Source organism: Silurus meridionalis, chromosome 8 (assembly GCF_014805685.1).
Source record: "Silurus meridionalis isolate SWU-2019-XX chromosome 8, ASM1480568v1, whole genome shotgun sequence".
Taxonomy (NCBI): Eukaryota; Metazoa; Chordata; class Actinopteri; order Siluriformes; family Siluridae; genus Silurus; species Silurus meridionalis.
Window position 1 is genome coordinate 1,410,123 of NC_060891.1, and position 12,378 is coordinate 1,422,500.

The 12,378-nt window shown below is 38.9% G+C and overlaps 1 protein-coding gene across 3 annotated transcripts in view; it reads left to right on the top strand.

The window, feature by feature from the left end:
- efcab11 (EF-hand calcium binding domain 11) overlaps nucleotides 1-2,771 on the top strand; it is a 61,729-nt gene extending 58,958 nt beyond the window's left edge. For all 3 annotated transcript variants that reach the window (XM_046854986.1, XM_046854979.1, XM_046854981.1), the window contains one exon: nucleotides 1,196-2,771. In XM_046854986.1, the coding sequence (XP_046710942.1) occupies nucleotides 1,196-1,292 (97 nt within the window). In that variant the 3' untranslated portion in view covers nucleotides 1,293-2,771. The remainder of the gene's footprint in view (nucleotides 1-1,195) is intronic.
- Nucleotides 2,772-12,378: the final 9,607 nt, after the last annotated feature.

Genomic DNA, 12,378 nt, shown 5'->3' on the forward strand with positions numbered 1-12,378 from the left:
TTGCATGCATGCCAGCTTATGACCAAGCAAAATGTTGATATTTATTTTTGAAAATTAATACAGTTCATAAAAATTTCCCCAAATTGTTAGTAAATTCCCATAAATTCCTGGTAAGTTTCTGAAATTTCCCAGATAAAGTTTCCATGGAAAGTTTCCGAGATTTTCCGCCCTTTGCAACCCTACTCAGCACTGCATTATGGAAGATTTTATTATAATTTACAATTATGTATTTATGTAATTATGAATTGTACTGAGAAGCTAATTTCGGTTGGAGATTTGTACAGAAGATATAATATATATAAAGTGGTTTTTGGTTTGTCCCACTTGGTGAACCCTAATTAATATCAGTTAACAGAAAACTTTACTTTGGAAAAGGGTCTCTATTAACAAAACAGGGGTTTTAAATCTTTCACATTTTCTGTGTGGAAGGAGATTTGGCAACCGGGTGGCTATTTGACAGAATTATGAGAATGAAATGAAACATGGATACACAGCCGTAGCAGTCCGATGCAAGATACATTTTAGAGTTAAATCATCCATGGGTCTGAGACTGAGCTGAACCTGCTCTAACTCTAATCCCAACACATCATGGCACAGTGTAGTGGAAGGCCAGTGGTAAGCGATCAGCATGATAATGGCACAAAGAGGGGAAAAATGGTATATCAATAAAAAGGGATCGGCACTTTGTGAAGACTCCTGCAGACTCGTGTGGTGGTCCCAGCTTTAGAAACACGGAGGATAAAGTATTATGTCGCTAATCCTGCTTGTCTTTTCTCCAGCTCATGTTGGACCGCAGTACCACGCTTGGCCTCCTGCTTTTGGCCCACTTTTAAAAGGGAAGCGGTTCGCCCCAGGCGCAAATGAATCAGACATTCAAAGGAGTTAAAGAAGTGAAAGAGTCGTGTCCTGTTAAAAATGCCTCGCATGTAGGCAGTGATGAGAAATAGGGAAGACATGGCTCAGAGCAGAAATGATGAAAATAATGTAATAGATTTGAAAATGGACGAGTCAGCCAATGAAGGCCTACTTATCAGGACGATTGGGTCGCTGTTGGCGTAAGGCCAATCTTCATAGATGGGGGAAAATGTGATGAAAATCTATCCGTTTAACTCCAGGCCATGAAAATCGACACGCGCGGTAGCAACGGCGCACAGGCTACGGCCCCAATAATGCTGCCTCTCAATATGATTTGCAGGAAAATCGATGAGGGAAGCCGCGATGACGCCTGCGCACACGCCCAGACGCCGGTAAATCACCACGTACTTCTCTCTTTAGTATTTAGAGCATGTTAATATGATAATTTGTTGCTGACACACTGAACAGATTATACTGACAGTAAACATTCAGACGTGTAACGTCGGAGGAGAAAGAGTTTGGTTGCCATAGAGACAGCTCTGTTGGTGTGCAGTCACTGGCTTGTGGGGTTTTTTTTTCCCTTAGGGGATCGAGTGACTTTTTCTGAGTCGTTTCTCTGCAATCATATTAAAGTCATTGCGGATGAACTGTAGCGTGCATTTTAATGTGTGAGGAATAACTGAGATTGGACTTTAAGGATGGATTTTGATTGTAATTAATATCAACAGTCTGCTACAATGGATCACAGTTTGCATGAACAGTTTCGTTATTTAAGCTCCCGTTACTGAACAGCACCTCAAAAAAAATGGAACTGTATTTGAATGGATCTTCAGTGTCGAGGATGAGGACGGGTTCCATTTTGAGTCTGGTTCCTCTCGAAGTTTCTTCCTCATGACATCTCAGGGAGTTTTTTCCTTCACCACAGTCGCCTTCTCATTTGGGACAAACTTAAAATAATAAGGATCAAACTTGTGGACACTAAACTTATACATTCTGTTACACAGTTTTATAACTTCTTCATCTCTTCATCTTCATCAAATAAGGATGAGTTGAGCACGAAATACGTCGTCTCTACCGCTGTCAGGGTGTTTTGTTCATCATTAATAGTTAAAGCTAGGTCTATAGCTTTTCTTCAGAAACAAAAACATAATCAACTTAAAAACAACAACTGAGCAATATGTTGGTTTTATATGTAACCATAGCAACAACATTTGTAGCCTCGAGGCCTAGCTGAATAAATTGTTATATTATCCAGCTACGAGGAAACAAAGTATTGTAAAAGCATCCTTTTGTTGAGTCATGGTGTAAGTAATATAACACCGCTTTCCAACATCAGAAACTAAAACACATGGCAGAGAAAGGGAAGAAAATAGCCTCCTCCTCCAGCGTTATTTTGCGTTATCACGCCGCTTTGTTCGCCGTTATCTCTCGCTTACATTGCACATGGGAAATGTAACATTGCACAGAGAATAGACTCTCATTTCAGCTCATTTGTACTTCAATCTCCTGTTGGTCCTGGTCCAACTACGTGAAACGACCAGGGTGAGCAGAAACGATAATTATTGTGCAGGAACCGAGCCAAAAAAGTTGTCCCCGAAGAGCAGGTTACTGCTGCAACAGGCTTTTGGTCAGTGTTTTATTTGAGCTGCTCTCACATTGCTTATGGGTTTTTTCTTTTTTTTGTTGTTGTTTGATTTACTCAGCCTTTACTCTGTCTTTTTTTACCTCGCTGGTTAAAGTGCTTGTTTTTTAGTTAATATGAAGCAGCAGTGTTGAAAATGTTTATTTTACTTGTCGTCTAGACGTCCTGTCATGTCTAGACGACAAAAAAATCTTATTGTTTCACTTTTAAAACAGATCTTTTGTATATTATATTATATATTAAGTAAAATAATATGTATACTTTTAAATAAAAAACATCTAGACCACATTTTAAAGACAACAATGATAATTAATAATATTTATAATAATAATAATTTACTAAATAATAATAATAATAATAATTAAGTTTTTTAACAAAATAAATATTTATACATAAAAAGTTAATGCATTTGATAAAAATTATTTTAAAAATGTCTATTTCATTCCTTTATTATTTATTTTTTGTAGCATTAAAGGTTTTTGTTAATGCTATAAAACCACAATTTAGCAGTTGACCACATCTGTGTAGGCATGTAATCTTGCATACTAATGAGAGCAGCGTTTCTTACCAACAAAACCCCGTGTCAGTGCTGTGAAAAGGGGAAGGTTTGCCAAAGCAGAAGGTTTCTGTGCTTTTTTTCACAGAGGTTGCTGTAGTCAGTGTGGATGTGATGTCAGGTGTATTTTGTACATACTGTATTTTCTAAGGACGCAGCTTCTGCAGCCGCAACACAAACGCAGTAAGATTGCAGTTTATGTGCACCTGATTACTGCTTTGTGCTGCTGCCTGCTGCTTTTTTTTGTTCAGACAAGAACAAAAACTAGGAAAGAATCATATAAGCACGGAATCACAAACAGTAACAAATCCACGTGCACTTCCTGGTTTTAACCAGCGAAGTTATTTCAATATTGGTTTGGGCAAGAGCTCATGGTAATCCAGACACTATGCTTATTCTTGTTCCTGTTGAATTGTATTATTTGTTTTTAATAATTAAACGTGGGAAATGCAGAAAAGAGCAGCATTGCCATTTTTTCAGATCTGAAGCAGTTTGGGGAGATCCCACATTTAGCTGGAAAAGTCGGGTGTCACTTTAACTTTGGTAATAAAATCATAATAAAATCTGAAGCTGATTATGAAAAGTGAATGTTTTTTAAGGGTGCTTTCACACCGATTTGTTTTGACTCTGAATCATTGTGAAACTGATTTCTTGTTATCCTGTTATAGTTACACATAACGCATTGTGAAACGAAGCAAAATAAAAAAGCTGTGGGAAAGAATGTGTAGAGATGAAGTGGTAGTAAAGGGGAAGTGATAGCACAGAGGACAAGAAGTTACTTTTGATGGGAACGCGTTGTGTTCAAATCCTAGCGCTAGCAAACTGCAACAGCTGGGCCCCTGAGCAAGGCCCTTAACCCTGAATTGCTCAGATGTACAACTGAGATAATTGTAAGTCTGGTTGACGGAGTCTGCCAAATGCCGTAAATGTAAGATGAAAGCACATTCATACAATCCTTGAACTTGGAGACTCAAATCTGTTCCAGCATGACAATGCCTCTGTGCACAAAGCCAGCTTTATGAATATATGCTTCTAATGGGGTTGGATTGGAAGATCTTGACTGGCCTTCTATAGAGACCTGACTTCAATCTTATTGAACACCTTTGGGATGAATGTGAACGCTGAAGCCTCCTTATTCTACATCAGTACCCGACTTACTAAAACCTTAATGAACACAAATCTCCACAAGCACAAATTTACTGGAGCATCTTCCCAGAAGAGTGAAGATTATTATAACAGTGAATGTGGACTAAATGTGGAATGAGATCTTCAAAAAGCACTTACAAATCTTATATTGAGATGTAGACAAACTTTTAATATATGTCATATAGTACAATGTGCAAAAAAGGAGAAGTGTAAACAACGTGTAAACATATGCACAGCAACAGTTGGTGGCAGTTTGAAATGTGTGTAAAACAGCAATTAAGAAACACAGCGTATAAACAGTTATAATATGGGTTGCGTTAAAGACATGGATGTTTATGAGTTGAATTGAGTATTTGAGTGTGCGTTCGAGTTCTCGTTCGGAACAGTTCAGAGTTTACCGTGCTCATGTTCTTGCACAGCAGTCGAGGAAAAACACACCAGGATTTCCATTTATACTGGAGACGACTGGAGCTACAACTGACTCGAGAGACCGGCGTCCCAACCAAACGAGAAGACAAATGAGCGCTTCCACACGGCTGCTGCTCGCTGCTGAATCTCACTTCTGCCTCATATATTCAAAACTCGCTCCATTAACTCTAGCACGTCCTTGTGCCAAAACGCCCATGGCAGGATGTTGACATTGCAGTACAAAAAGGTGACCGTAGGCTGCGTGCGAGGTTCGAGTGGATGAAAGGACTGATATTTCTCAGCGCAAATGACCCACTTGGGCTTTAGTCCATTAGCAGGGTGAGAATCTGGGCAAATAATGCCATCTGCACTGCATGTGCACTCGAAACCCTGAGAGAGAACAATGGATCGACCTGGCCAGAACCTGCATCAGGACGTGTTCCTGTGTGAGAGTCCCCGGATATTCACAGAACCATTACGAGAACTTTATAGGCCTTTAGGAGAAGCCCAGAAGGAACACATAGCTGGTTTATATCCTCTACACCAGCGAGGACAACTCAATCCTGACAGCATTCAATACAACTTTACATCCTCCGTATTACCTGAGACAGATAAATGGACACACATTAGCTTTCTGAAAAGAAAGAATTAATTTATTGTTTGAAAATCACATTTATTTTACATTCAGTGATTGATTAATTATAATTTTGTGGCTTTATCTGTGTTAGATCCCTCACCCTGCTCTTTACTTACATCCCAAAGAGCAGAAAACCCAACCACAGCACCGCTCTCGCTTCCTCCTCATTCCGATTCGGGTGCGAATTAAAAATCCCAGAGCTCCGTACATTAGAATAATGCCTATTGTCTCTCGAGTCCCATTACACGTATGATCTGGCGGCGCGTTCCTTCCTGAAAGAGCATTTTGGCTCGTGGTGAGAGGCAAGTTACCCATCGACACGTCCCAGCAGGGGGATTCGCAGCTCAGCATTTTCAACACTCATATCAATTATGGATGACTCTCATGCATGCTTTACTGGGTTATTTCCACACAGACGCTCCTAATAAAACCTGATGTACAGTATGTGGAAAAATCCGAGGAACTCCTCAAGTCGCTTTTTAAGGAACCACTGAACTCGGAGACGTCATTTTTAATCGGTTAATTTTTTACACTGATTACAGGCTTACGGATCGGTTCGGAGAATAAAAAAGCAGGAAGCTAAATATTAGAAATGGAATTGAAATGTATCTGACAGGTTTCGATGTAAAACGAATAAAAAACACCCCGAACATCAGCCGGTGCTGCTACGACTTTATTCTTGTAATTTGTAGTAGCGCAACTTTATTTTCGTAATTTGGACTTTTTTCTTGATTGCTACGACTTCATTCTTGTATCGCTATGACTTTATTCTGGTCTTTGTTCTCGTAATTTTGACTTTCTTTTAGTAAGGTTACGACTTTATTCTTGTAATACTATGAATTTATTTTGGTAATTCGGACTTTATTCTCGTAATTCGGACTTTATTTTCATAATGCTACAACTATATTCTCGTAATGATAAATTTATGTTTTTTTTTTCACGTAGCACTAAAACTTTGTCGTACGTTTGCACATGATCACAATTTTTTGTTTAAATTATTGACAATTATTTGTATTTTATTAAATTATAGTTAGATTTAGCGTCATTCTCTTGTTAAATTCTCTTTTATTTCCTTTTGATGCTGATGTCTTTAATGATAAAAAGCATTTTAGTTTGTTACTGAGAAACATCTAAACCCTGTGACTAGTTAGAAAAGTACTGACACCGGAGACTCCTTCTATTAATGTCTCCACAGATGTTTCTTATTATTTTTTATTTGGTTACATAAATATGTTCAGTATGAACGGTGTGTTATCGTTAGAGACAAAGTGCACATTAATAAATGTATCTGATTTTGCTGCTGTTTTGGATTATTAATGAAACAATCAGAATCAAGAATTCAGCTTTTGATACAAATCAACTTCTGTCTCATGAGGGAAAATGTTTAGAGTTTGATTACAGGTTGTTTATTTGCTCTCGACTGCCCAAAAAAACCCCCGCAGTATGTTAACATTCGGCTTGTTACATCCCGACTCACATTCCCATTTCAAGTGTTTCGATGACGTATGTGTTCCAAAAAGGCCTGTGTTTATTTCCTCGTAATTTGTCATGACATTTTGGGGAACATCGTGCAGTTCCTGTCAGAACGTCACAGTAATTTCCTGCTAGGATTTACGGTTTCTTTTCAGACAATAAAAACATCCGTTTTGTGAAAAGAAAAACATAAATCAGCGTCAGGGGCCATTAGAAATAGATTGTATAGATTGTGTCAGTTGGAAAAACAAAACAACGGCACTTCATTAATAATATAAAAGCTGCGATGTGACACGTCTGACATCGTCCCTGAGGTAAATACAGGTTAGAAAATGCCAGATAAGATGTGTGGTTAAAATTTGTTTTTTTTCCGTCTGTAAGTGTGACAGCTCGAGTTTATTGAAAGTGAAAGCAGATTGCAGTCTCTCTACATGAACTCGGGTTCAGATTAATTGCTTAACACACAATCGTCTCGTCCAGCCGTCCCTCCACCCCCCACACCCCCATCGAACCCCACCAATGCCCACCACATCAAACCCCCAAACAATAAAGTGCTCTAAATTTCATTTAAAATGCAGATTTCTAATCTTTTGGTTGCACACGACTTGTACATTACACTGGACTCAGGCTACATTAATTCATCTAAGTGCCTCAGGCAAAATATTGTATGATAGAGACATCCATCTGTGCTTTGTTTTACAATGGGTTTTAAAGAAGTGCAAGACAGTGAGAGAAAGAGAGAGAGAGAGCGAGAGAGAGAGAGAGAGAGAGAGCATGGTAATTACTGGAATGAGTGACGTGGGTTTCTGCCGGCTTTTTAGAAATAAGGTGGGTTTTTATGATGTCTAACGCAAACTAAATATTTCCTCCCACTGAATATTGACCTCGACTTAACCAGTGCCTGAGGTACAGTCTTAATTACCAGGATTAACGTTGAACAACAACACCACACCACCCTCTGAATCAGCATCACAAACTCAGCTGCACTCACACCATACTGAAATACATGCACAAAAGTTTGTGGACTCCCGATTATAAGATTGATATGCACTTTTTTTTTGCATCCTATTTCACATTTCCTGTTAAAATACTTCTAGAAAGACGTTCCACTAGATTTTCTGGAGATTTGTGTGAGATTTATTTAGCTACAGGGGTGTTAGTAAAGTCAGGTAGTGATGTAGGTGAGAAGGTGAGGAGGTTCCTGGGGTGCAGTCAGCGTTCACATGCGGTATTGTCATTCTGGAACAGTGTTTGTGTCTCCTAGCTCAAAAATGTCATTCAAAGACGTCAATCAGGTTACAAAAACAGCCTTCTTTCACCTTAGAAATATTTCTAAGCTAAGAAATATGTTGTCTATATCCGATGCAGAGAAGCTCGTCCATGCGTTTATGACCTCCAGAATAGACTACTGTAATGCGTTACTAGGTGGATGTCCTGCTTCATTAATAAACAAGCTTCAGTTAGTCCAGAATGCAGCAGCCAGAGTTCTTACAAGGTCAAAAAAATATGATCACATAACCCCGATCTTATCGTCCCTACATTGGCTTCCTGTTAAGTTTCGAATAGACTACAAACTATTACTTCTCACTTATAAAGCACTAAATGGTTTGGCTCCCATGTATCTATCCAGTCTTTTAACACGCTACAATCCGCCACGCCCCTGAGATCTCAAAACTCTGGGCTTCTAGTAGTTCCTAGAATAGCAAAGTCCACTAAAGGTGGTAGAGCATTTTCACATTTAGCTCCTAAACTCTGGAATAGTCTTCCTGACGGTGTTCGGGGCTCAGACACACTCACCCAATTTAAGTGTAGATTAAAACGATCTTTTAGCAAAGCCTACACATAACACACATCACATCATAACCTTGTGCTCCAGAACATCTGATCACATGCACATTATCAACTTGTGCTGTTAATATCATGAACAGCAGCTACGCTAATTCCTCTCCACTGCTTCTCTTTCTCCCCATCCCGAGGCATCCTGAGGTTGCTCCAGCTCCAGTCACCTCCCACCTCGTGATGATTACGGACCTTTAAAGAAGTAGATGCCGAACTCACAAACATCCTGAACCATCTAGAGACGTACCAGTGCCATTTGGATCCCGCTACATGTGTGGAGTTTTGACATTGGACCTCCTGGAGTGTTTAAAGGCTCTGGCATGGAGAAGCTGATGCTGGATCTGTGGTGATCACAAATGCTGAGCTTATAAAACTCGGAGCTACTAACCATATAGACTGTTTAAGACTGCAGAAAGAACATTACTTATAATCTTATACTCCAGTAATCATGTTAGTTCTCACTCTCCAGTGTTCTGTATTGTTGAAAGATTTATGATCAAACTCTTGATGTCACCCAGATGAGGATGGGTTCCCCTTTTGAGTCTGGTTCCTCTCAAGGTTTCTTCCTCATAACATCTAAGGGAGTTTTTCCTTGCCACAGTCGCCACGGCTTGCTCATCAGGGACAAATGCACACCATTCACCATCACTGTTGATTTGTGTAAAGCTGCTTTGAGACAATGTCTGTTGTGAAAAGCGCTATACAAATAAACTTGACTTGACTTGACTTGACTATTCTCTATGTACCTTCAACTTTTGTTCCTAATTTTGAGGAAGAGACACATATGGCTGAACTAGTCAGGTGTCCCAATACTTTTGGCCAAACCAAACTGGCATTAATGATGGATCACGCAACATTTTTGTTCTATTATGTTTATACTACAGCAGTTTACCAGCATTAAAAAAAAAATTACAGCAGTTTACCAGCCTGGCTGTTTTTCTGTTAATGTTGTTAATTAGATGCAATTAATTAGATTGATTGATCAATTAGATTTCCTGTTAAAAGAAAACACTTTTACTGAGAAACCGCAAAGAAGCGTAAACTCCTCCTATAGCTGTTACATCTTAACCATGGAAAAGCTCTGACACTGGAGACTCCTTCCATAAATGGTAAAGTGCATACTGACCCAGCGCATGGCTTTAACCATCTATAAAGTTCTACACTACTTCAAAGGCTTTCTTAACTACAGGTAGTCCGCCAGTTACGACTTAAGATTGTTTGATCTTATGATAAGAATAGCATCAATAGCATAGAATGTCTGTTGTGAAAAGCGCAATAGAAATAAACTTGACTTCACTTAAATTTGTAATAGACTCGTGTTTGGAATTTCGAAATATTCCGACATTCTGTGTTTTTGGATATGAAGTGGTTGTAGTAAGCACATATCACCGTTCATATCACGAGGCTGTAAATACGCCGTTAGAAACTTATTGAAGAGTGAAAAATGAGCAGACTCTCGCTCACTTCACTCACTTCAGAAGTGGGCATATAAAGCCGAGCGTTGGCGTGTGCCACCCCGGCAGATCAGCACACTAATAAATTGCCTATGTTTCTTATTTCCAGGGACAGCTACTGATTTTCAATCCCTTTATTCACCCACAGCGCACGTGTCATAGCCGAGCTACCGTTACATTACTTATGAATTTCAAAGAGGAGTATTGATTTAGTGCTAGGCCTTTTTTCCTCTCTCTCTCTCTCTCTCTCTCTCTCTCTCTCTCTCTCTCTCTCTCTCTCTCTCTTTCTTTTGTCAAAATGTGAGACACATTTTTTTTTTTTTTGAAAAAGCGATTCCAAATTGTGCTGTTATTGGAGCTGAGTGTTAGGGACAGATCGAAATTTCAGCGTTTTATCCGTCATGCAGAACACAGACAGGATCCCGTGTGGATGATGGGGCGAGATCGCATGGCGGTTTTGGCAGGGTTTCAGCAGCCGGACGCATTTGGCAGCCAGACTGATATTGAGCGTTATTATCTGCCTAATCGGAAAATATACAGACTTTGGAACGAGCTCGCTGTCGAGTTGCAGGAACATAACCGATTTTTCTTGGGTGTCAATTACAGCGTTATCAGGTTTCATCCTTCAGCCATTTTCCTGGTGTTTTGATTGAAAATCACTCATTTACATACATTTTCATTCTGTGTTTGTGTGTTAAAAAGCAGTTATAGTTAAAGTGTTGAAGTGCTCAGGGTGTAAAGTGTAAAAGCACACGCCATTGAGGTGAGAAGGTTGCACCGAGGAAACTCCAGAGTCGATCATACGAGCGTCAGACCTTCATCCTGATCCTCCTGACACATTCAGGCAGCCTGAATTTTTCCTTCGTTCTCCGCCTGCTCTTTTCTGTTGCTCTCGGTATTTATAGACTCGCCTGCAGTAGCTGCACACTCCCTAATGGCTTCATCACTAATAATGATCCGCTCGCCTCTGCTTCTGGTAACAAACCCTTTACAACAGGCAGGAAATACAATAATTCTAACAAGGTAATGTTTTAAAATAGGATTTTTTTTTTCTCCCCCAGGCACAGTTAGCTTCCAGAGTAGATTTTTTTTTTATATTACTAATTATTATTACTGGACTGCAAATAATAAGCGCTTTACTAAAACATGTAATATAGTCATTTAGCTAATTATTACTCTGTAGCGGTCTGTAATAGTGCCAGTGTTATGACTCGAATTTACATTCCTGATTTATGTGTTTTTAAGGAAATGAATATAAAAATGTGGCTTTGCTTTTACAATATTATTGCATTCATAACATTTCATAACGGACACTTTTAATGATAGAACATTTGTTTGTTTCAGTTTTGCATCATTTTATACAAAAATGTTATTCCTTCTGTATTTTTACTCTTAGCTACAAAAGAAATGGACAACAAATAAATAAATAAACAACTTTTTTAGGTTAAGATTTAAAAGTTTATTGTGTTTATAGACTTGTTATTATAACATAATTACAGAAGAGACAGAGGAGAAAAAAAGGGCGTAAATTTAGAGGAACTTGTTGGTTTCTTTATTTCTGCCTGGGAATTAAATTAGGACGAGAAAACTCCAAAACATTTCAGAGCTTTGCATTTCACAAACCTGCTCTGAGAAGAGTTCTTAAACTAAACACATTTTATTGAACCAGAATGGTTGTGAAAAGTTCTGTGAAGAGTCTTCTATGTTTTTTGTTGAGAGGCACATGCATGTTACTTTTAGTTTTGATGCAACAAACAGTTTAACTTTTAACCAAAAAAACAAATCTATAAATGTCCAGATGTTCAACTTTATTTTCATTGGAATTCCTTCCTGAGCATGAAGAAAAACTTTACACACTCTCAGCATCTGGACAGTTCGTGTCTCCAAACATTAATCTGAAACACTCTTGTAAAAGTCGTCAAAGTTGTTCTTCACTATTTGGAGATTTCTTTCTTGTGATTCAGTTCATCTCAGAGCAGTTGAGTAGGATTTAGGTGCCGTGACTGGGCGTGTTCCATGATAGATATCAATCCAGATGACTGTTGACAACTGGAGTCTGTTCCAATGAGCTGCAGTCCAGACAGAGTTGCATGACTAAAATGGCTCATTTGGACTCCACAGAACTTTAATGGAATGGTTCTACTACACCACTATACTTTGAGCTTTTCCCAGTTAGGATTTTTTCCAGTACTGTGTTTCTGTATGAAGCTACGTCCAGAGAATTCTGTTTTTGGGAGCGAGTTTGAGCGTTAAACTTCACTGGATGAGTTTCGCATGTCGATTTCTGTAAATGGATTATAAAGCGAACCATTGTGTTTTCTTTCAGTTCATTAGAAAGGGAATCAGAAATTCTGCACGTTCCTACGTT